Source organism: Nomascus leucogenys, chromosome 25 (genome assembly GCF_006542625.1).
Source record: "Nomascus leucogenys isolate Asia chromosome 25, Asia_NLE_v1, whole genome shotgun sequence".
NCBI classification, from domain to species: domain Eukaryota; kingdom Metazoa; phylum Chordata; class Mammalia; order Primates; family Hylobatidae; genus Nomascus; species Nomascus leucogenys.
In genome coordinates this window covers 27,769,792-27,790,490 of record NC_044405.1, presented here as the reverse complement: position 1 = coordinate 27,790,490, position 20,699 = coordinate 27,769,792, and the positions used below count along the sequence as shown (strand labels likewise).

Below are 20,699 nucleotides of genomic sequence, written 5' to 3'. Positions count from 1 at the left end.
AATCTTGAGACAGACCAAGCCTGGAGATCAAGCTGCAAAGTTCCACAGATGACATCAAGGTGGCTAGTTCACCACCTGGCCACTGTTGAGGTGATGCCAGCCCGAGACCCAGGTGGATGGGGACCCAAGACAGCCACTGGACACACACAGACATTGTACCCCACCCAACTTGTATTTCTTCCTTATCACGTTTTCCTTTCTTTCTTTCTTTCTTTCTTTCTTTCTTTCTTTCTTTCTTTCTTTCTTTCTTTCTTTCTTTCTTTCTTTCTCTTTCTTTCTTTCTTTCTTTCTTTTTTTTTTGAGATGGAGTCTCGCTCTGTCGCTCAGGCTGGAGTGCAGTGGTGCGATCTCAGCTCACTGCAACCTCCACCTCCCAGGCTCAAGAGATTCTCCCACCTCCACCTCCCCAGTAGCTGGGATTACAGGCACCTGCCATCATGCCCAGCTAATTTTTTTTTTGTAGGGGCGGGGTTTCACCATGTTGACCAGGCTGGCCATGAACTCCTGACTTCAGGTGATCCGCCCACCTTGGCCTCCCAAAATGCTGGGATTACAGGTGTGAGCCACCATCCCTGGCCAAGTTTTCCTTTCTTAAACCCCTGCCTTCCTCCCCAAAATTGAAGTGGTTGCCGTGGATGGCTATCTGGCCACTTCCCCTTTACTAGTTTTGGTTAATAAAATCAATTTCTTTCTTTCCTTTTTTTTTTTGAGATGGAGTCTCACTCTGTTGCCCAGGCTGGAGTGCAGGAAAGGAAGGACGAAGAAAAGAAAGAAAGAGATGAAATTTCTGACTCTCTAGTTCTTATCTTTTTTTTTTTCCTTAGAGAGAGAGAGAGAGAGAGAGAGAGATATCGTGCTATGCCGGCCCCCTCAACCCAAGCTCAAGCTGTCTCCAGCACCGCTTGTGAGCCGGGCCCACGTTGCTGCCCAGGGACGCGGTGGTGAGGAAGGTGTGATGTGTGAGTCCGCTGGGGCGGCCCTAACGGGGCACACAGGTGTGTGTGTGTGAGAGCTTGGCAGGGGACTTAAACCACAGACACTTCTCTCTCAAAGTCTGAGAGAAGTGTTGGCAGGGCTGGCTTCTGCTGAGCCCCCACTCCTCTGTGTGTCGGGGTCTGTCCTTCCCCGGCATCCGCCGTGTGCATCTGTGCCCTGACCTCCTCTTCTCGTAGGACTCAGTCAGAGTGGCTCAGGGCCCACGCCGGTCAGCTCATGCTATCTTAACCACCTTTTAAAGGCACTGGCTCCAAATACAGTACTGGGAGGCACCAGTTTGGGCTTGGACATAAGTTTTGGGGAGAGAATTCAGCCCGTAACAAGGTGACTCACCCCCACAGGCCCTGGTCCTTGCCTGAAGCCGTGTTTCACAGCGCTGTGTTCTGCCAGGGCACCGGCCCCAGCTCCCAGGAATCTGGGGACCCCTGACCCTCATGTTCCCCTGCAGCAGGGTGGGGAGTCCCAGGGTGGGGGCTGGGAAGGCCTGCCTGAAGACTCAGGGAGACTGGAAACCAGTACCTTGCTGGGCCCCTTTTGGCTACCAACAGAGAACAGTCCCCTCCCAAATTCAGAGGGACGATGTTATCTGTCCCTTAGACAGATTACGGTGAAAGACTTTGGACTGAGATTTTTAAACCTCCCTCGTAGCCACAGTGGAAGAGCTGTGGGCAGAGCACAGCCTTGTCCGGGCACTGCCCGGCGTCTCCCGGCTTGGGGGGATCCAGCCCCAGGCACTGCCTCTAGAGTGGAATGAGGTTTCCCGTGGGATCGGACGAGGGGGTGACTGCTTTCCTGTTCCAGAGGCCACCTGGGAACCGATGGTGTCCACTGATGGATGTTTTCCTGGGCTGAAGTATTTCAGATGCCCAGTGTTCTCCCAGCCCTCACAGCGGTCAGTTCTGCTTCACGGGTTTCCCGCATGATTTGGCTAAGACGTCAGCAGGCAAAGACGCTTGGGTTGGCTTTAGACATTACGAATAAAAGGAAGCTGCGGGAGGCGGTCAAAGTCTGAGACATGACAGGTGACACAGGAGGGGGCGGGAGGGGGGATTTGGCCGCAGGGACCCCATCCAGGATGCCAGCAGCAGACATTCCTCTTTCCTTCTTTTATTACCCACAAGGTCAAAGCTGCAATCACAAGGGGCTGCGTTGCCTTTTGATGGGAGAGCCAGGGGCTGCATTCCCAAGATTGCATGATGCCAGCTCCCAACTGCGAGGGGGCAGATTTGTTGGAATTTCTCAAATCCAGTCTTTGACACATGCGTTGTTCCTTCAATTGCTAATAAAGGGTCTTGGGGAGAAAAAAGTGGAAAACAGCGTCTTCCCGTCCCCTCAGAGGAGCACAGGTGATGATGGCGTCCCAGGACGGTGCTAGGCTGTGCACAGGCCGGCCCTCCTTTTGTGAACTTTCTGTTCTTTCTGGCGACATGCTTGCTGTGTGCAGGGAGCTCACCGTGGAAAGCCCCAGACATTGCTGCTCCTGTCTCCTGACGTGCATGTGGCTCAGCTGTAAACATCTTTACCCTTCATGCTGACTTAATACTGATTGTCGGGCAGAGAGTTCACTTGGAAACACATCATCCTGGGTGGAGATGGTGCCGCCCACCCCAGAGGGGCGTCTTGTTCAGTGGGTTGTGCTCATGGGGGTGGGGCCTTGTGTCTGCACACTCACTCCCTATGCTGGGCGTGCCCCCAGGTCTGGGTGCTGCATTCCCCACACCTGCCTCTGCTGCTGGACCCAGAGCTCTCTGGGGCCGTGGGCACATCTGTCTTGTCCTGAGCCTCCACTGCCACATGTAGCTAATGATTCAGCTCACCCGTGTGGCTGCCTCCCAGTGCGGGCAGGCTCTGGGTGTGCAGGCTGACCAGGGTGGACATGGCCTCCAACTGTGGGGCCTCAGGGACTGCTCTGTGTGACAGGAGGGTGGGTTGGTGGGCTTTCTGGGGGTCCCATGCATGGAGACCAGGCTGGCTGCACACGAACCAGGACTAACAGTAGATGCCGTCAGGCCGGGTGCAGTGGTTCACGCCTGTAATCCCAGCACTTTGGGAGGCTGAGGCAGGTGGATCACGAGGTCAGGAGATCGAGACCATCCTGGCTAACACGGTGAAACCCCGTCTCTACTAAAAATATAAAAAATTAGCTGGGCGTGGTGACAGGCGCCTGTAGTCCCAGCTACTTGGGAGGCTGAGGCAGGAGAATGGCGTGAACCCAGGAGGCAGAGCTTGCAGTGAGCCGAGATTGCACCACTGCACTCCAGCCTGGGCAAGAGTGTGAGACTCCGTCTCAAAACAAACAAACAAACAAACAAACAAACAAACAAACAAACAGTAGATGCTGTCTAGATGCCTCCCCTAATGGACCTCAGTCATTTGATTTAATTGTTCCAGGATGCAGTATAGCCTAGAACCAGAGGAAGTGTGCTGATGTGTAAGAGTGTATATGTGTCCACGTGTGTGCATGTGATTGTGTGTTTCTGTTTATGATAGTAAAATTCAAGGAAGTGTTGTATGGAGTTTGATGAGGGGCACCATTTGGTGAGATGCGCATTCCAAGTAATGTAGCAGATGAAGGTGCTGTTGAAAGAGCCTTGTTACAGATGAGGAGAGCAGGTAATAATCCCTCATAGAGGCTGGCAGGAAGGTCGAGGGCATCAATATCCACACGCCTACATTTTGCTTCTATTTTTGCCAACGTTGCCATATCTATTGGCTTTAATAGGATTCAAATGAAAAACAAAAGCAGAAACAAGAAGGGGTGTAGAAATCAAGGTCCCTATCCGTATTCAGCTGGATTTGAGATGGAAAATTTTACAGGTAAAAAATGAATTATTTGAAGGTGGGAAGTAATATTCTGGAATTCACCAAGAGGAAACAAATGCCCGAGGGAAGTGACCCCACACAGAAATGAAACATTTACCAAGCTCAGACCATGCCCATGGCTTTAAAGATGAGCTCTGTAGGGCGAAGCGCTTCGGGAGGTGGTTCTGTCTCTAGAGCACAGCGGAGATGGAGCCCACAGCCCAGGGGACACAGCCAGCGGCCTTTTCCTTGCTTTTTATAAATCGGGTCTCCAGGAGTCCACCGCATGCAGGCAGTCTCAGTGAGAGCTCAGGGGTGCGACTGTCCCAGCAACAACAAGAGCTTGACCATTAACAAACCAGGGGCTGGGTCCCCTGTGTGGACACAGTGCCACCCAGAATGTCTCCTGTGCTCGTTACCAAAACAAACGCAGGAAGGGAGGGCCATCTCTCCTCCTGAGATAGAGAGCCTCAGATGTGCTGAATACCTGTGTCTCTTTTCCTTATCTGAGGATTTAAATGTGAAGTCACCAGCCTTCATGCACATGAGCACCCAGTGTGTCGTCCCTATGGACATGGGTGCGTTTGCTCCGACACACGACCTACAGTCTGGCCAACCTGCCTCAGTCCCCAGATGTCCCACACACGGCACTGACATCCCCCTCTGCTCAGAAACACAGGACCCGTGCGTGTCCTTGCGCTCAGGGCACCGTTCTGACATTTAATGCTGAATTTACAGGGACGTACGCACCGCATCACGCCGGTCAATTGCTCTAAGATACCTCTGGGGGAAAAGCACAGTGTCCTTCGTCTCCATGAGAGAACTTACCAGAAGCAGCATACACACCTCTACCAAAGAAGAAGTACAGTACCCATTTCCGTATAAGAATATATTATTTAAAAGACAGTTTAAAAATAAAATTCTGTACAGCATCATGAATTCCATTTTTTTTTTTGTATCAGTGAACAAAATGGTTCTTAGAAAACATGGCCTTGTGGTGCCAGGTGCCCAGGGCAGCTCTTCCCTGCACAAGGATCCCGCGCAGCTTGGCCAGCCCGTGTGAAACCGCAGCCACGACCCCCGCTTTCCTCAGGCACAGTCTCCTGGAAGAAGGGAAACGATGACTGATTTGTTTTTGTTAGAATTAGGGTGCGGTGGCTCATGCCTTTAATCCCAGCACTTTGGGAGACCAAGGCGGGTGGATCACGAGGTCAGGAGTTCGAGACCAGGCTGACCAACATGGTGAAACCCTGTCTCTACTAAAAATATAAAAATTAGTCAGGCGTGGTGGCAGATGCCTGTAATCCCAGCTACTCGGGAGGCTGAGACAGGAGAATCGCTTGAACCCGGGAGGTGGAGGTTGCAGTGAGCCGAAATTATACCACTGCACTCCGGCCTGGGCAACAAAGTGAGACTCTGTCTCAAAAAAGAAGGAAAAAAAAAAAAGTGCCAGCAGTCGCAGAAACGTTACAGGATTATACACAGACTTTTTTTTTTTTGTGATGGAGTCTTGCTCTGTTGCCCAGGTTGGGGTGCAGTGGCACGATCTCGGCTCACTGCAACCTCCGCCTCCTGGGTTCAAGCAATTCTCCTGCCTCTGGCTCCCAAGTAGCTGGGATTACAGGTACACGCCACTACGGTTGGCTAATTTTTGTGTTTTTAGTAGAGATAGGGTTTCACCATGTTGGCCAGGCTGGTTTAGAACTCCTGACCTCAAGTGATCTGCCCGCCTCAGCCTCTCAAAGTGCTGGGATTACAGGTGTGAACCACCATGCCCGGCCGACACACAGACCATTTTAAAAGAAAGAGGCCATCGGATATATTGCTGAACACATTTAGACAAAATAAAACAATATTGATCCCTTTTCTGAGCCGCTGAAAAATATGAGCTGACTTAAAAATTAAATGGCAACATTGACTGAGCACTTCATAGGGACCAGACCAGCACTTTGACTGTTTAATCACTAAAACAGCAGTAACAATGGTATTATTGCCTCTGGTTTAGAGATTGGGGCTCTGAGGTTCAGAGAGGCTGAGACACTTGTGCACACCTCTCGGCTTGTAATTGGCAAGCCTGGACTCAAAACCAGGTGTGTTGGACGCCAAAGCCAACTGTTGCAGCTCCTCTTATGAGCCACGTCCTGTTTGTTCTGCCCTGAGCCTTGCATGCTTGATGCACTATCTCTTGAATTATCTGTTAGACACGGATAGTGTGACCTTATTCCTTATTTATTTGTATTTTTTTGAGATGGAGTCTGACCTTGTTTATTATTTATTTATTTATATATTTTTTGAGACAGAGTCTTGCTCTGTCGCCCAGGCTGGAGTGCAGTGGCGCGATCTCGGCTCACTGCAAGCTCTGCCTCCCGGGTTCATGCCATTCTCCTGCCTCAGCCTCCCGAGTACCTGGGACTACAGGCGCCCGCCACCACGCCCGGCTAATTTTTTTTGTATTTTTAGTAGAGACGGGGTTTCACTGTATTAGCCAGGATGGTCTTGATCTCCTGACCTCGTGATCTGCCCACCTCGGCCTCCCAAAGTGCTGGGATTACAGGCATGGGCCACTGTGCCTGGCTTATTTATTTATTTTTATTTTTTGAGACGGAGTCTCGCTCTGCCGCCCAGGCTGGAGTGCAGTGGCGCGATCTTGGCTCACAGCAATCTCTGCCTTCTGAGTTCACACCATTCTCCTGCCTCAGCCTCTCAAGTAGCTGGGACTACAGGGGCCCGCCACCATGCTCAGCTAATTTTTTGTGTTTTTAGTAGAGACAGGGTCTCACCATGTTAGCCAGGATGGTCTTGATCTCCTCGTGATCCGCCGCCTTGGCCTCCCAAAGTGCTGGGATTACAGGCGTGAACCACCGCACCCGGCCGTTAGTGTGACCTTTTTATGAGGTGAACAAATGGCTGCTCTGCATTCCCTGTGAGCTGAATGACTAGTATCAACAAGTGCAGAGGAAAACGCTCAAAGCCATATAAAGCAAACATGTGATTTGTGAAAAGTTTTCAGTACTTCAATTGCACTTCAAAAAAGTACTTACTCTTATAAGTGATACATATGCTAATTATTGATGTTTTTCTATTAACTAAAGCATGTTACCCTTCTTTAAGAGCCTCATTCTTTTTTTTTTTTTTTTTTTTTTGAGACAAGAGTCTCACTGTTGTCCAGGCTGGAGGGCAGTGGCACAATCTTGGCTCACTGCAACCTCTACCTCCCAGGTTCAAGTGACTCTCCTGCCTCAGCCTCCCAAGTAGCTGGGACTACAGGTGCACGCCACCACACCTGGCTAATTTTTGTGTTTTTAGTAGAGACAGGGTTTCACCATGTTGGCCAAGCTGGGTCTTGAACTCCTGACCTCAAGTGATCCGCCCACCTTGGTCTCCCAAAGTGCTGGGATTACAGGCACGAGCCACCAGCCTTAAGAGCCTAATTCTAATGATTAGATGCAAGGAATAAAATTTCCATTCATTTGGCCAGGCACGGTGGCTCACACCTGTAATCCCAGCACTTTGGGAGGCTGAGGCGGGTGGATCACCTGAGGTCAGGAGTTCGAGACCAGCCTGGCCAACATGGTGAAACCCCATCTCTACTAAAAATACAAAAACTAGCCAGGCGTGGTGGCTCATGCCTGTAATCCCAGCTACTTGGGGGGCTGAGGGAGGAGAATCACTTGAACTCAGGAAGCAGAGGTTGTAGTGAGCCGAGATCGTGCCATCGCACTCCAACCTGGGCAACAAGAGCGAGACTTCATTTCAAAAGAAAAAAAAAAGTTCCATTCATTTAAAGGTATTCCAAAATTCAGATTTTCTCCCCTTCCTCTTTCCTTCTCTCCTTTGTCAGAATCATTGTATGTGCCGAGACGCCACTTCAGCAGAGCGAGCATTACCTTCACTGTTTTTCACATCTCTGCTTCTCTCTCTGGACTTCTCGGTGGCCCCAGACGTCAAGCTGTCAGTCTTCTTCTGTAACTGGAACAGAGTGCAGAGAAGGCCAAGTCAGGGAGCAGGAGACAGCAGGGGAGTGTCTGCCTCTCTCCCAGCAGCTTCTGTTGCCTGGAGGTGCTACAACGTGAAAGCCTGTGGTCCCCAGTCCCTCTGAGCCCAAGCACTCCTGACACGGGCTTTTCAGAGGCAGCTCTGCATACCCTGTCCCGCTACCCTTGGTGCCTCATCCGCGGCCTGGACAGTGAGCTCACCCAGCCACAGCCACCACAGCCACAGGGACTGGTGGTGTGTGCAGAGCCTGCGGCTTGGGCTTGGCCTCTTCACCTCTTTGGTGTGTCTGTCCTTTTTGTGGGGGCTGACGGGGGAAGGCAGAGTCCTTAAAGAACCCTAGTATCCCCTACTGGGCAGCAGGGCTCAGGACTAGAGACTCAAGGCCATCAGGGCTACGGCTCTCGGAGGGCCAACGAGAGAGGCAGAAGCCCCTTCAGCTCTCCTGTGGGGTTCTGGAGTGGGAGAAGCCTTCTTGCTACGTCTGTCCCTCTGCATAAGTGCTCTCAGACTTCCAGAGGTTTAGAGACCTTTCTGTGACTTTCCAGTAGGAGACATCAACTGGAGAAGTCAGGGCATCTGGTCTGGATTTTCAGTCAGCTCCTAAGCAATTGCTGAGCACCCACCATGTGCCTGGCATGGCGCTCCAGGCGGGTGTGGGCACAGGGAGCACAGGGCCGTCAGTCGAGGGAGATGAGACCAACCCAAGGCTACGCCTGGAAGATGGCTCAGTGCTCAAAAGGGCATCGCGGGCCACATGGGCTTCAGGAGCGCCAGGCAGAAAAGTTGGGGTGGTGGGCACAGTAACTAGGGGAGCCCTGGCTGACGGGCCTTGGAGGGTGCTTCGACGGCACTGTGGGGAGCGGGGATGGCAGAGGCAACACCGGCCAAGGCCAGGAGGGGTCAAACCCTGCAGGAGTAGTGAGACTGTTCTAGCTGCATGGGGGTGCTGGAGGGAGGAGGCAGGAGGGTGGGCGGGGCAGGGGCCACACCATGGGCAGCAGGACAGCAGACAGCCGGGGGAATCTGTAGAAAGACTGCGTGGGCCCTGAGGCTGTGACCTTGACCCCTTCCTCCAAAACGATATCAATCCAACAGGAACCTAAAGCCAGCCCCAGGCTCCCTGGCCCCTGAGAGGTGCTGGTGTGTGTTCTGGGCCCGGGAGCTGGCAGGTGGGCGGTCACTTTGTCCCTGTGCCAGGGGAGGGCCCCTTTCTACCCCATGGCCTCCTCTGAACAAGTCAGCCCTGGGGCCAGGCCAGGCACTGTACTCAGAGGGGTCCCAGATGCTCTAATGGCAGCTGATACACCCAAGGACACCTGGGTGTCCACAGGTGTGGGTAACAGTTGTGATTCTTGTGAAGGGCATGGCCAGTAAACTCCCTTGAAGGTACTGAGACCTGATGCGTTCTTGGCAAATGCAGTTTTGGTTTCCCTCGTCGCATTCCCTAATTTTATTGAGCCAGGCTTTCTGATGGAAGGTACACGTGTGCCTGTCCATGGGGCCAACTTCAGTGGTGCCTTGCTTGGCACGTCCAAGATTCTGGAGTCAGGAGTGCGGAGGGCAGTGTCTGCTTGCCACAGGGAAGGAAGGAAGGCTCTTCTCAGTGTGTTTTACCTCTTTCATGGCATCATCTATCCGCTTCAGTTCCTCGTAGCGATCTCGGGATTCCCAAAGCGGCTGCAGCATCATCTCCTCAACCATGGGGAAGAGCTGGGAGAGACAAACAGATTTATTCAGAGTCCCTCGTTCTTTTTTTTTTTTTTTTTTTGAGACAGAGTCTGGCTCTGTCCCCCAGGTTGGAGTGCAGTGGCACCATCTCGGCTCACTGCAAGCTCCGCCTCCTGGGTTCACGCCATTCTCCTGCCTCAGCCGCCCGAGTAGCTGGGACTACAGGCGCCCGCCACCACGCCCTGCTAATTTTTTTGTATTTTTAGTAGAGACAGGGTTTCACTATGTTGGCCAGGATGGTCTCGAACTCCTGACCTTGTGATCTGCCCACCTCGGCCTCCCAAAGTGCTAGGATTACAGGCTTGAGCCACCGCGCCCAGCCCAGAGTGCCTCGTTCTTAAGGCAATGGGAAACGTCGGAGAAAAACAGGTGTCGTGCTCTGTGCAGAAGCCTCTGGGCCAGTCCCAGCTCCTGGACACCTTCGTGCTGGCTCTGCTGCCTCCACCTGCTGCGGCTCTGTCTCTGGCCCTCGTCACCCTCCATGAGGTCCTACAGAAAGTCCCCTCCCTGCCTGCTGTGTCCCCGTGCCCGTGAGACGAGGGTGGGGGACAGGTTGGGAGGTTCTTACAAAGACACGGGGCAGAGGAAGGGAGCGGACAGCCTTCCGGCTGGGGGTCCTGGGAGTGGGAAGTGGGTGGGGGTGGCTCCAAGAGATGCTCTAGAGCAGAAGGATCCGTAGCGTAGGAGCCCAGGAAGGTCGGAGGGTGTGAGGCTGTGAGCCCAGATCCCCAGGGGGAACAAGAGATGGGCCTGTTTTGGACATGCTGGGGGTGCCTTGAGGTGGGGGGCCTTGGCAGGGGGCCACAGGCAGCTCAGAGGCCCTGGGGGGAGCTGGCTAGGAACGAGCTGTGTGCAGGGAGCAAGGCCTCAGTGGCTGGGTGTGGTGAGACTGGGAGCTGGACAGGGGCTTCACAGCTCGAGGGCACAGAGATCAGTGGTTCCTCCACAGGTGAGGACTCGGTTGAACTGGGATGCAGAGTGGGGACAGGAGAGTCAACAGCCAGTGCTGCCTCCAGAGTCCTGAAGGCTGGCAGTGATGGGCGAGGGCAGTGAGGGGCCCCCCAGGGCCCAGCAAAGCAAGGCAGGGAGTGCAGCACAGAGTGGGAGATGCTGGGGTCACAGGCCAGGCTGTGGGGAGCAGGCTGTGGGTGGAGCAGGGACAGCGGTCACCATGACAGCCGGGGAAGAGGCTGCTCAGGATGTGCAGGTGTGCAGGTGTGCCTGTGTGCATGTGTGTACCTGTGTGTGTGCATGTGTGCCTGTGTGCGCATTTGTGTGCCCGTGTGTGCCTCTGTGTGTGCCTGTGTACGTGTGTGCATGAGTGTGTGCCTGTGTGTACCTGTGTGCGTGTGTGTATATGTGTATGTGCCTGTGTGTGCCTATGTGCCTGTGTGTGCATGCATGTATCTGAGTGTATGCAAGTGTGGCATGTGGTGACAGTTACTCACCTTGGTCACTGTTTCAAACATTGGGATCAGGACAAACTTGATGAACCCAATCTGGGCTGTGGCCTTGGTCACTTTGTCTCGGTCCATGAACGGGGCCACAGGAAGGCCTTCTGACTTCTCACGGTCGCTCTGCAGGGAATGCAGCAGACAGCGACATTAAAGACAGAAATGCCCCGTAACCAGATCGCTGTTCTCAGAGAAAGACAAGATGCGCCAGTTAACAACCAACCAACCAAATCACACCACAAATGTGTCTCAGTAAGAACAAGGAGAAGGCGACCGTATCTTCAGTGCTAAACAGAGCTGGGCGTGCAGGTCTAGCTGGGAAGACCAAGCTGAGAGATAGGCAGAGGTGAGTTGGATGTATCCCAGGACGGCAGCAGCGTCCTGCAAAAAGCCTCCCGACTTCTCCTAGGGTTGATCAAGCTGTTGTATTAATATTTGGTGGTTGTTTTCAGCTGGCTTGGTTTTCTATGTCCCCGCCCTTCCCCGTGGCCATCTGTGTGAGCTGACCTGCTGCGTCTCGGCCCTCCCGGGGCTCCTCCTGCCTCTGCAGTTCTTGCTTCTTTCAGGCAATTTGCTTGACAAGGCTGCTTCTAATAATGGCTCATTTAGCAGTGACAGGTGGCAGTGTTAGAACATTAGCTTTTCTGGATTGTTACTGTCTTTCAGGTCTCAAATTATAACCTATTTTGTTTCTGATGTACGCCTACCGTGAAGGCTTTCTGGAGGCTGAACTGTCGGCGGCCCGGTGAATATGCGGGACCACCCTGGCATGCTCTGTTTAACGCAAACCCTTACTAAGTGGGGCTAAGAGTGGCTGGAGGCTTGATTGCTCTGCAAGACTCTTACCTGCATAAAATATTCCTCTAATAAACAGTCCACCCAAGGCTCTGCGACTTCCATTGGACGGACCTCGTTAGAGATATCACAGCATTTTATCAAAATCATCTTCAGCTGAAAGAAGAGATTTTGGAATTAAAGTAACAGGAGGTAGAACACGGCCTGCTGCTGTTGCTGCTGCTGCTGCTGCTGCTGGGGTCTGGACTTGCCATTACAGGCAGGAAGAGACGGAGGACCATACGGCTGGACCATGCAAATGAGCTTGGCTGCCTTCAGGGAGGGCAGGCTCCCTTCTCAATGGAGAGTGAACCTTCAAGGTCCTGTTTGGGTCCCCTCCTTCCAGCCTTTCTGGCCACCTCAGCCCAGGTGATAATCCCGTGAAGCACTGCCCCGTGCATGGTCACCCCCTATTTCCTGCTGTTCCCTAGGTGGGCGCATTGCTCATCTTCCCAGGGGACAGGTAGCTCCGTCCCAGCTTGGCCAGGGTTGGGCACGCCATGGGGGCTTCAGGAGGAGATAGGGCAGGCCCAGGGATGCAGCAGCTTCCACCCAAACTAGCCCGGATGTCGCCATAGGACAGGTGGTGGAGGGCTGGCGTCCTGCGGCCCTGCCTGCACCGGGCACAAATGAGTGTCTGGAATCACCAGGTTTCCAGACCAAAGTGTTGGTTGTCGTCCAGGCTCTGAAGCTGATTAGACAGGAAAGCCCAGCTGAGGCACATGCCCCCGGGCTGTGCGCTGCACCTGCTGGTTTGGGGAACGTGACTAGGTGAGGGGGCAGCTCAGTTCAGCTCGGGGTCTGCATGATGCTTGCAGGATCCTGCCTTCCAACCTCGGCAGGACCTCGAAGGGACACTGCTGTGGTCGCCCTTCCTTTCCCTGCCCTATCAGTTCCCAGGAAGCCATTCAGGCCTTTCTTCGACTCCTCTGTGGAGTCTGGCTCCAGACCAGAGGCAATTACTAGCCTGCGCCTGGCAGGCCTCAGTGGAGTTGTCCCCACAGCAGACCTAGGGCAGGGCCAGGGCAGCACTGTCTCTGGGGAAGGTCAAGGTCCCAGGCCCTGCCGGCCACACTCCCCGCACCTCACACCTCCCACGCCAGCCCGCACTCTCCTCAGAGGCCTCCCTATCGGGGCCCACTTTGACTCAGAACCTTTCCCCCGAGACCTCACCCCAGCCTCTGTCCTCCCCCCATGTTCATAAAGCCCCATCTGGGGCTCCCTAGCAGTGAGACGATCCCTGGCTGCGCTGCTTGTCATCTGACCCCACCCGGTGCCGGTCGTTGGGATAAGCCGAACCCTGGGCTCTAAGGCTCGCTTTGCCTCTGCTCTGCACAGCTGCAGTGTGTAAGGCTGGGGGTGGGGTGGGAGTGGGGACCTTCAGCTGGGCTCAGTTGTCCTGACCACCTGGCACCCGATCCTCTGGCATCCTGCCCCTCCCCATCTCTTCCCTGACTTCTCCTCCCACCTCAGAGGAGGAAGGCATTGGCGGGGCCTGGGTCACCCCTGCCTGCAGGTCCATCTCTGCCTTCCTCATATCTTAGAGGACAAGGCGGTGCCTCCCGCCTTCCCTTGGTTTTTTGGGAGCAAGGAACTTGCTTGCCAGGAAGCCGCTCGATGCGACTGTTTCCCTCTTAGGGAAGGGGCTTCTGGAGGCCCTGGCCCGGGGAGGTTTGCCTGCGGGAGCTCCCGTCCTCTTGCACAGCCTTTGGGAATTAACTGCACCTCAGCTCCAGAGAGCGGTGAGTCCTGATGACTCTTCCTACTGGGACTGGATGGTTAGAAGGTCAGCCTGAGCCAAGAGTTCCCTATTTTTCAACCTCTCTGGAGGTTGAAACCTCTCTGGAGGTGGAAAGTGATGCTATTGATTTTAGACAATCAAATTTCAGAGTAAGAATGCCAGGGGTGCACCTGATGCTTAGACAAGGCTCCACAAAACCAGCTTTCTCTCTGAAGGCTGGGAGGGCAGTTCTCATGCACCTCTCTCTCTCTCTCTCTCTCTTTTCTGAGACAGACCCTTGCTCTGTTGCCCAGGCTGGAGTGCAGTGGAACGACCATGGCTCACTGCAGTCTGGACCTGGGCTCCAGCGATCCTCCCACCTCCGCCTCCCAAGCAGTTGGGACCACAGGTACGCACTGATTTTTTGATTTTTTTTTCTTTTTTTGTGGAGATGGAGTCTTGCTAATGTTGTTCAGACTGGTCTCAAACTTCTGGACTCAAGCAATCCTCCCGCCGTGGCCTCCCAAAGTGCTGGATTCCAGGCATGAGCTGTGCTCCGGTCCTTGTGTGCCTTGGTGTGCCCAGTGCCTGCCCTTTCCAAAAGGCAGATGCCAGGCAACCTAGGTGCACCTTCTCATGGGGGAGGCCCCCTACCCCTTCTCTGGCCACGTTGTCCTGGTTATAGAGGGGTGCTGGGCTATGGTGTGGGCCTGGTGGGGGATGCCGGCTTGGGGAGCGGGAGCTGTGTTGGAGTTGCCCCACCAGAGGTGGGCTTTCAGGGTGCCATGCTGGGGCTGTGCCTTCATGGGAAAGCTAGTTTTATTCTCTGGAAAGCAGAGCAAGATGCATGGCCTTCGCCCACTTGTCTCCCTCAAGTCCAAAAGAGATGGAGGAATGGGAGAGTGCTGCCTCTGACCATGAAGGAGTCTCCATCAGGAGCGAGGCCCTGCCCGGGACTTTCCTAGTAAGAGTCATGACCTTGAAAACCAGATTTATAGACACCTTGTTCCAAGAAGACTAATAATTTCGGCTTCTTGGCTTCCAGTGTGAGCTGGATGGATGACCCGCTCAGCCAGCCCACCACTTGGCTGCCCACCCAGGCAGAACAAGCCACTCACCAGGGTCATGTGCTCCTCGTTGCTGTAGTCAAAATTCTCCATTTTCTCTTTGAAAGAATCCATAATTTCTGCATGTCTTGCCATGTCAGTGGCCAAGATTAACGTGATCATTCCCTAAATAGCGAGAGAACAAAGCGTTAACACGGGCATAATCTGAACAGTTATTCAACGGAGGCCTACTGTGTACTGAGCCCCCTGCGTACATTATTTCATGTATCTCTCATTCCGATTCATATGTGCATCCATCACCCATCCATTTGTCCACACATCCATCCACCCACCCAAAAATCCATCCATTCATCCATCCATCCACCCATTCATCCTCCATCCACCTACCCATCCACCCATCCATCCATCCGCCCTTCCATCCATTTATCCATCCTTCCTTCCATCCATTTATCCATCTGTCCATCCCATCCATCCACCCACCCATCCATCCATCCATCTACCCACCCATCTGTCCTTCCATCCATCCACCCTTCCATTTGTCCATCCACCCATCCACCTATCTATTCATCCATCCATCCATCCATCCACCCACCCACCCATCCACCCACCCACCCCACAAGCATTTACAGAACACATCTCTGTGCCAGGTATGATGTTTTCCTCTTCCAAGAAAATAAGACCATAAGCATCAGATACAAAACCCAAACCCATCCATCTAGGTCATTTCAAATGTATGTATATATTTTTTGGGGGGGGCATCACTTGCATCTTGAATTATTCAATTTTCCTGTAAACATTTGTGTTATTAGTGAAGCATTTATTCAGTTATTCCTGAAATCTTCCATGACAAAATATATTACTAAAAAAGTGGGACAACTAATTTTACCCCCAGAGGAGAGTCATATTTTGCAGTCAGTGAAGCATTTGAAGCAGGCCAATGCTGGTGTGTCCCCATGGTGGCTGGGCACGAGAACAATCCCGTGTGCAGAGTGGCTGCTCCTCCAATCAGGTGCCGCCTCCTTCTCTTGCGGGATGCTCTCCGACATGGCTCAGTGGGACGAGGCCTACACTAAGGGGCATTCACTTGCTTTGATTCCCCAGGTCCTGTCCCTGGAGGAGCTCCCCGCTGGGGTAGCAGTGGCAGATGCAGTGTTCTCTCTTCACGGTTGCCCCTTGACCTTCTGCAGACGAAGATTTACCACAGTTTATCGTAGCCACGCAGGGCACCTGCTTGCAGGTTGGGGAGGGGCACAAACATGGAGGAGAGGCCAGAGAGCCTATAGATAAAGGGGAGATAACTGTACTGGGAACCGGCGATTCAATAATTACTGTAAATTGTCTGTTGAATTGTGTATGTTTGTGCAATGATGTAATCACAGGCCCGAAAGTGCTGCTGCCGTATGTCAGCGCCGAGTAAGTTCTGAGGTGCGGCTGTTGGCACTCCTCCCGGGGCCATCACCATGCACACCCATCTGTTCTCCTGCTCATTTCACACTCACAGCGGCCGGCACAGCACAGGCCAGCAGAGGCCTTGACCACAGCATCCCAGTGAACCACTGCCCCGTGCCTGGTCACTGCCCACCTGCCTCTGGCACATGGTGACATTTGACAATTTCGCGAGAGGCCGTGATCCCTCAGGGCCCCGTCCCGGGGAGCATGCTGCTTCCTCAGAGCTTCCCCAAATGCTTCACTGACTTCAGTTTTTTACACTGGGCTTTGAACTTCCTGGAAGCGTAGACAAATTGGAAAGCCACGGTCGACGAGGCTGCTGCTCTCTGATAAAGGGAGGCTCAGCCGCACTCTGGGAGGGCGGTGAGTATTTTTCCAGAGCTGGAGTCCAGACAGTCTTTGTTGCTGCCTCTGGAAGGAAGCCACTTAGACTTCGAATGGCTGAGGTCTGCCTTGTGTAACGGCAGAAGACGGTGCCCTGGGTGAGTGTCCTGGGGCCGCCACACGAAGTACCACAAACTAGGCGGCTTAAAACCACAAACTCATTCTCTCACAGTGCTGGAGGCCAGAACCAAGATCAAGGAGTGGGCAGGGCCCTGCTCTCTCAGAAGACTCCAGGGGAGGGTCCTTCCTTGTCTCCTCCTGCTCCTGGGGGCCCCGAAGTCCCTTGGTTTGGGGCTGTGTCACTCAAATCTCCAATCACCGCATCTTCATGCGGCCTTCTCCTCTGTGTCTGGGCTGTTTTCTCCTCTGTCTCATCCACTAGTCTTTGGATTTAGGGCCCCCTTGACCATCCACACTGATCTTATCTGGAGATCTTAACAAGTACAAATGCAAAGACCCTTTTCCAAATAAGATCGCATTCACGGGAGGTGGACCTTGTTTGAAGGATGCTACTATTCAACCCAACGCATTTCTCCCAGAGTTTACTCCGAGAGCTTCCCTCCCCTGCAAATGTCAGAGAGTGAGGGTTTGATGAGGAATTCCCGTGTGGAAGGGGGTGTTATTTCAGTGAGCTGGAGGTGTTTGTCTGGGGCAGGTGGACCGGGTCATCTTCCTTGTATGCAGATGTCCTCTCACTCTCCTCCCATCACGCCCTGAGAGGCAGAAAGCCCCCTTATCTAAAACGGAAGGGGCGGCCGGGCACTATGGCTCATGCCTGTAATCCCAGCACTTTGGGAGGTCGAGGCAGGTGGATCACCTGAGGTCTGCAGTTCAACACCAGCCTGGCCAACATGATGAAACCCCGTCTCTACTAAAAATACCGAAAATTAGCCAGGCGTGGTGGTGCCCGCCTGTAATCCCAGCTATTTGGGAGGCTGAGGCAGGAGAATTGCTTGAACCCAGGAGGTAGAGGTTGCAGTGAGCCAAGATCATGCCATTACACTCCAGCCTGGGCAACAGAGCGAGACTCTGTCTCAAAAGAAAAAAAATAAATAAATAAAAGGAAGGAGCCTGACTGGGCTGTGGGTGGCAGGTGACAGGAGCTGGGGTTATGGGGCAGGGGGCAGCTCTCCTACGTTGGATGCAGCAGATGTGTCTGTCCAGGGCCTGTCCCCTCCTTGGGCAGGCCCCTACCTTTGCTAAGCCTCAGTTTCTTGGGCTGGAAGAGGGACAAAGATTTATCTGAAAGGGAGCCAGTGAAGGCTGAATTAAATAGAGGCTGGGAAGTGCAGGTCAGTGGGATACACGTGCGCATGGCGAGGGTACCCTCTTTTCGGGGCTCCACTCTGGGCCCTGGAGGAGGTGGGGAAGGAGGGAGGGGTTCCCCTGGGTCCCCGGGGCACTGCTGCGGCCAGGAGCTTCTGGGAGCCTCCAGCCAATGGAGAGTGGGGGCTGCTCTGTCCCTGAATGTGCCCCCACTCCGGTGAGAGGGCCCTCACCCCACGCACCTGTCGGATCTGCTTGAACCCATCGGCTGGGATGTTGGAGAAGATGTTGCACTCGGGCTCGGCGAGGATCTGGAAGGCCACGGCGCAGTGGTGGTTCTCCAGCGGTGAAATGTCATTATAGCGGACCGCCAGCTCTGTGCGGGCGTTGATCTGGTACCTGGGAGGCAAGGAGAGGGTGAGGGGAGGCTCAGGCGCCCTCACCAGGCACCTGCACTGGGGAGCAACACCCAGGCATGTAAGCGGAGTGAGTAGAGTCAGGAGAAAGTGCTGTGGGGGCTGGGGGAGCCGCCTGTGCCCTGCCCCGGCCCTGCCGCTCGGCTGCCCCTGCAACTGCACGTCCCCATGCTCCCGCAGTCCCACCAGTCAGACACCTCTGAGGAAGCCTCAGGACAGGCCCTGAGGCATCACGGCCTCTTGTGAGATTATCAAACGTCACCAGGTGCCAGAGGCAGGTGGGCAGAACGAGGCTGAGGTTCACCGGGATGCTGTGGTCAAGGCCTCTGCTGGCCTGTGCTGTGCTGGCCGCTGTGAGTGTGCAATGAGCAGAAAGGGAACAGATGGGTGTGCATGGTGATGGCCCCGGGAGGGGCGCTGACAGCCGCACCTCAGAACCCACTAGGCGCTGACACATGGCAGCAGAGCTCTCAGGCATGTGATGACATCACCACACACACACACAATTCAACAGAGAGAGCTGCTGCGCCACTGCAGACACAAACCCAAGCCCACAGCCTGGACCTTGTCCGTCACACGGGGCGGAACTCTGTGCCCCTGGAGGCAGGAGTGGAGCAACGGTCTGTCCTTCTGATCCCCGGCCCCACGAGGGACACCTCACACCCACCTCCTGTCCCTCTGCAGTCCCTTTTCTGTCTCTCTCTTGTGGCCCCTGCCTGGGCTTTCCCTGTGGAAGCCAGCTGGGAGCCTGCCCAGGGAGAGGTGAGCTCCTGAGAAGGGCATGTGGAGCCCCCAACCGTGTGTGCGGACAGGTGTTGCTCCCTGCCTGGGGTGGAGAAGGCGCCGGCGGGGCCAGGGCCCTGCCGTGCACCTGAGCCTGGAGCCAGGCCCACACGGGGTAGGAAAGCCCCCCCGGGGTTTGATAATCCTGCAAGTTCCTACTCCGGGGAGACCCAAGGCCCTGGGCAAAGTCGAGAAGCCAGGAGCTGTGTCAGTGGAGGCAGAGCTGGGGCTGGGAGGCCGTCGTTGACAGCTCCATCTGGGAACTGCTCTGAGGGTTGGGCTGACAGGTTCCCTCCAGTAGCCAGGGTGCCTTTTAAAAGGAAAAAAAGAGAAAATCCTGTACATACGTGTTGTTGTAGCCGGGATGGTCCAGGTCGTGGCAGATGGCCGCTGTCATTAGGATCAGGATATCTGTTTGTGAGAACTTCTCCTGGATTGGAAAACAGGGCGTAGGTGTTTGCTCTCTTCACTCGGAGGGTGGGATGGGGTGAGGGGGGTGGAATTGGGTGAGTGGTAAGCGGGGGACAAAGGACCCTGCAGCCATCTGGAGTCTCCTGGCGTGGTGGGAGAGGACCGGCCTGCCTGTGGGGGTGGAGGGGTGACCAGGTCGGGGACGCACCTGCTCATGTAATCCTAGGAGCAGCCTCGCCCATGGGGTGACTGACAACGGTGGGTGGGGGTGCTTCCCCAGGAGGGGCAGAGCGGCTGGGGACCCCACGCCTGTGGCTCTCTTGGTGGGATGGGGCTGCCGCTCCCTGGAAGGGGCCTCCGTCTGACCCCCGAGAGTGGAGGTCTGGGTGTGCAGCGGGCAGGACCCACCTGGAGACTGCAGAGCCAGACCATGCTGTACATCATCTGGGCCACGCAGAAGCAGTGCCGGAAGTTGTGGAAGGGGTTGTTTCTGTAGTTGTCGTGGACGCAGAGCTGTGGGAGGCAGGGAGTCCGAGTCACCTTGTGCCTGGGCCCGCCCACCTCTCCTCCCAAAGCCACCCAGAAGGCTGTGCACTGATTTGAACATTCTCTGCCAAACCCTCATCCCAACCAGAGGTCAACAGTGTTCTCATGTTTACCACAGGTACCAATGAGGTGACACAGGGACCCTGAGAACGTCCAGTGGGCCACGCCACGGCACTCGGGGCAGGAGTGGGGACAGAGCTCCCACCAGGGGTTTTCACCTTGCAGTCAAGGACTGGGGTCTCCCCGGAGGTGTCTGAGGAGCCACAGGGGGCATAAAGTTAGGGGATGGGGGAGGGGAGACTCCAAGAGGGAGCTCTGGGTCCCCAATCTCCATGAAACCTTTAATAGGCTTTTAATATTTGGTTCTGAGCAATATTTCATTAAAAAAACCTGCTGCTAAACATGTTCACACAGGCAGACACCCACATGCACATACCCACACCCACACTCCACACACTCACACACCCCAAATCCACACACACATGCACACACCCACAATCACACACCCCCACATCCAGATACACACATGCACACACACCCTCACACCCCACACACAGACACACCCCACATCCAGATATACACATGCACACGCCCACACTCCTACTCCCACCCCACACACTCCCACCCCATTCACACACACCCCCCAACCCCCCCCCCCCCCCCCCCCCCCCCCCCCCCCCCACCCCCCCCCTCACACACACTCACACCACCCCCCATCTCCACACCACCTCCACACCACACCACACACCTCCACACACACCCCACAAATCCACACACACACCCTCCACACACACCACCACACACACCCACACACAACACCCCCACATCCAGATATACACATGCACAC

At 54.6% G+C, this 20,699-nt stretch overlaps 1 protein-coding gene and 1 long non-coding RNA gene across 3 annotated transcripts in view; one reads left to right on the top strand and one right to left on the bottom strand.

Moving 5' to 3' along the window:
- Positions 1–851: 851 nt before the first annotated feature.
- Positions 852–2,835, top strand: LOC115833157. Its single transcript, XR_004028602.1, has 3 exons — positions 852–995; positions 1,798–2,018; positions 2,118–2,835. It is a non-coding gene; the product is annotated as an uncharacterized LOC115833157 (long non-coding RNA).
- A 1,837-nt stretch (positions 2,836–4,672) lies between these two features.
- Positions 4,673–20,699, bottom strand: part of PDE9A (phosphodiesterase 9A) — a 121,194-nt gene continuing 105,167 nt past the window's right edge. For both annotated transcript variants that reach the window (XM_030806192.1, XM_030806194.1), the window contains 9 exons: positions 19,715–19,819; positions 19,243–19,325; positions 17,939–18,095; positions 14,649–14,762; positions 11,823–11,927; positions 10,971–11,099; positions 9,409–9,504; positions 7,686–7,767; positions 4,673–4,901 (listed from right to left, as the gene is read on the bottom strand). In XM_030806192.1, the coding sequence (XP_030662052.1) occupies positions 4,888–4,901; positions 7,686–7,767; positions 9,409–9,504; positions 10,971–11,099; positions 11,823–11,927; positions 14,649–14,762; positions 17,939–18,095; positions 19,243–19,325; positions 19,715–19,819 (885 nt within the window). In that variant the 3' untranslated portion in view covers positions 4,673–4,887. The remainder of the gene's footprint in view (positions 4,902–7,685; positions 7,768–9,408; positions 9,505–10,970; positions 11,100–11,822; positions 11,928–14,648; positions 14,763–17,938; positions 18,096–19,242; positions 19,326–19,714; positions 19,820–20,699) is intronic.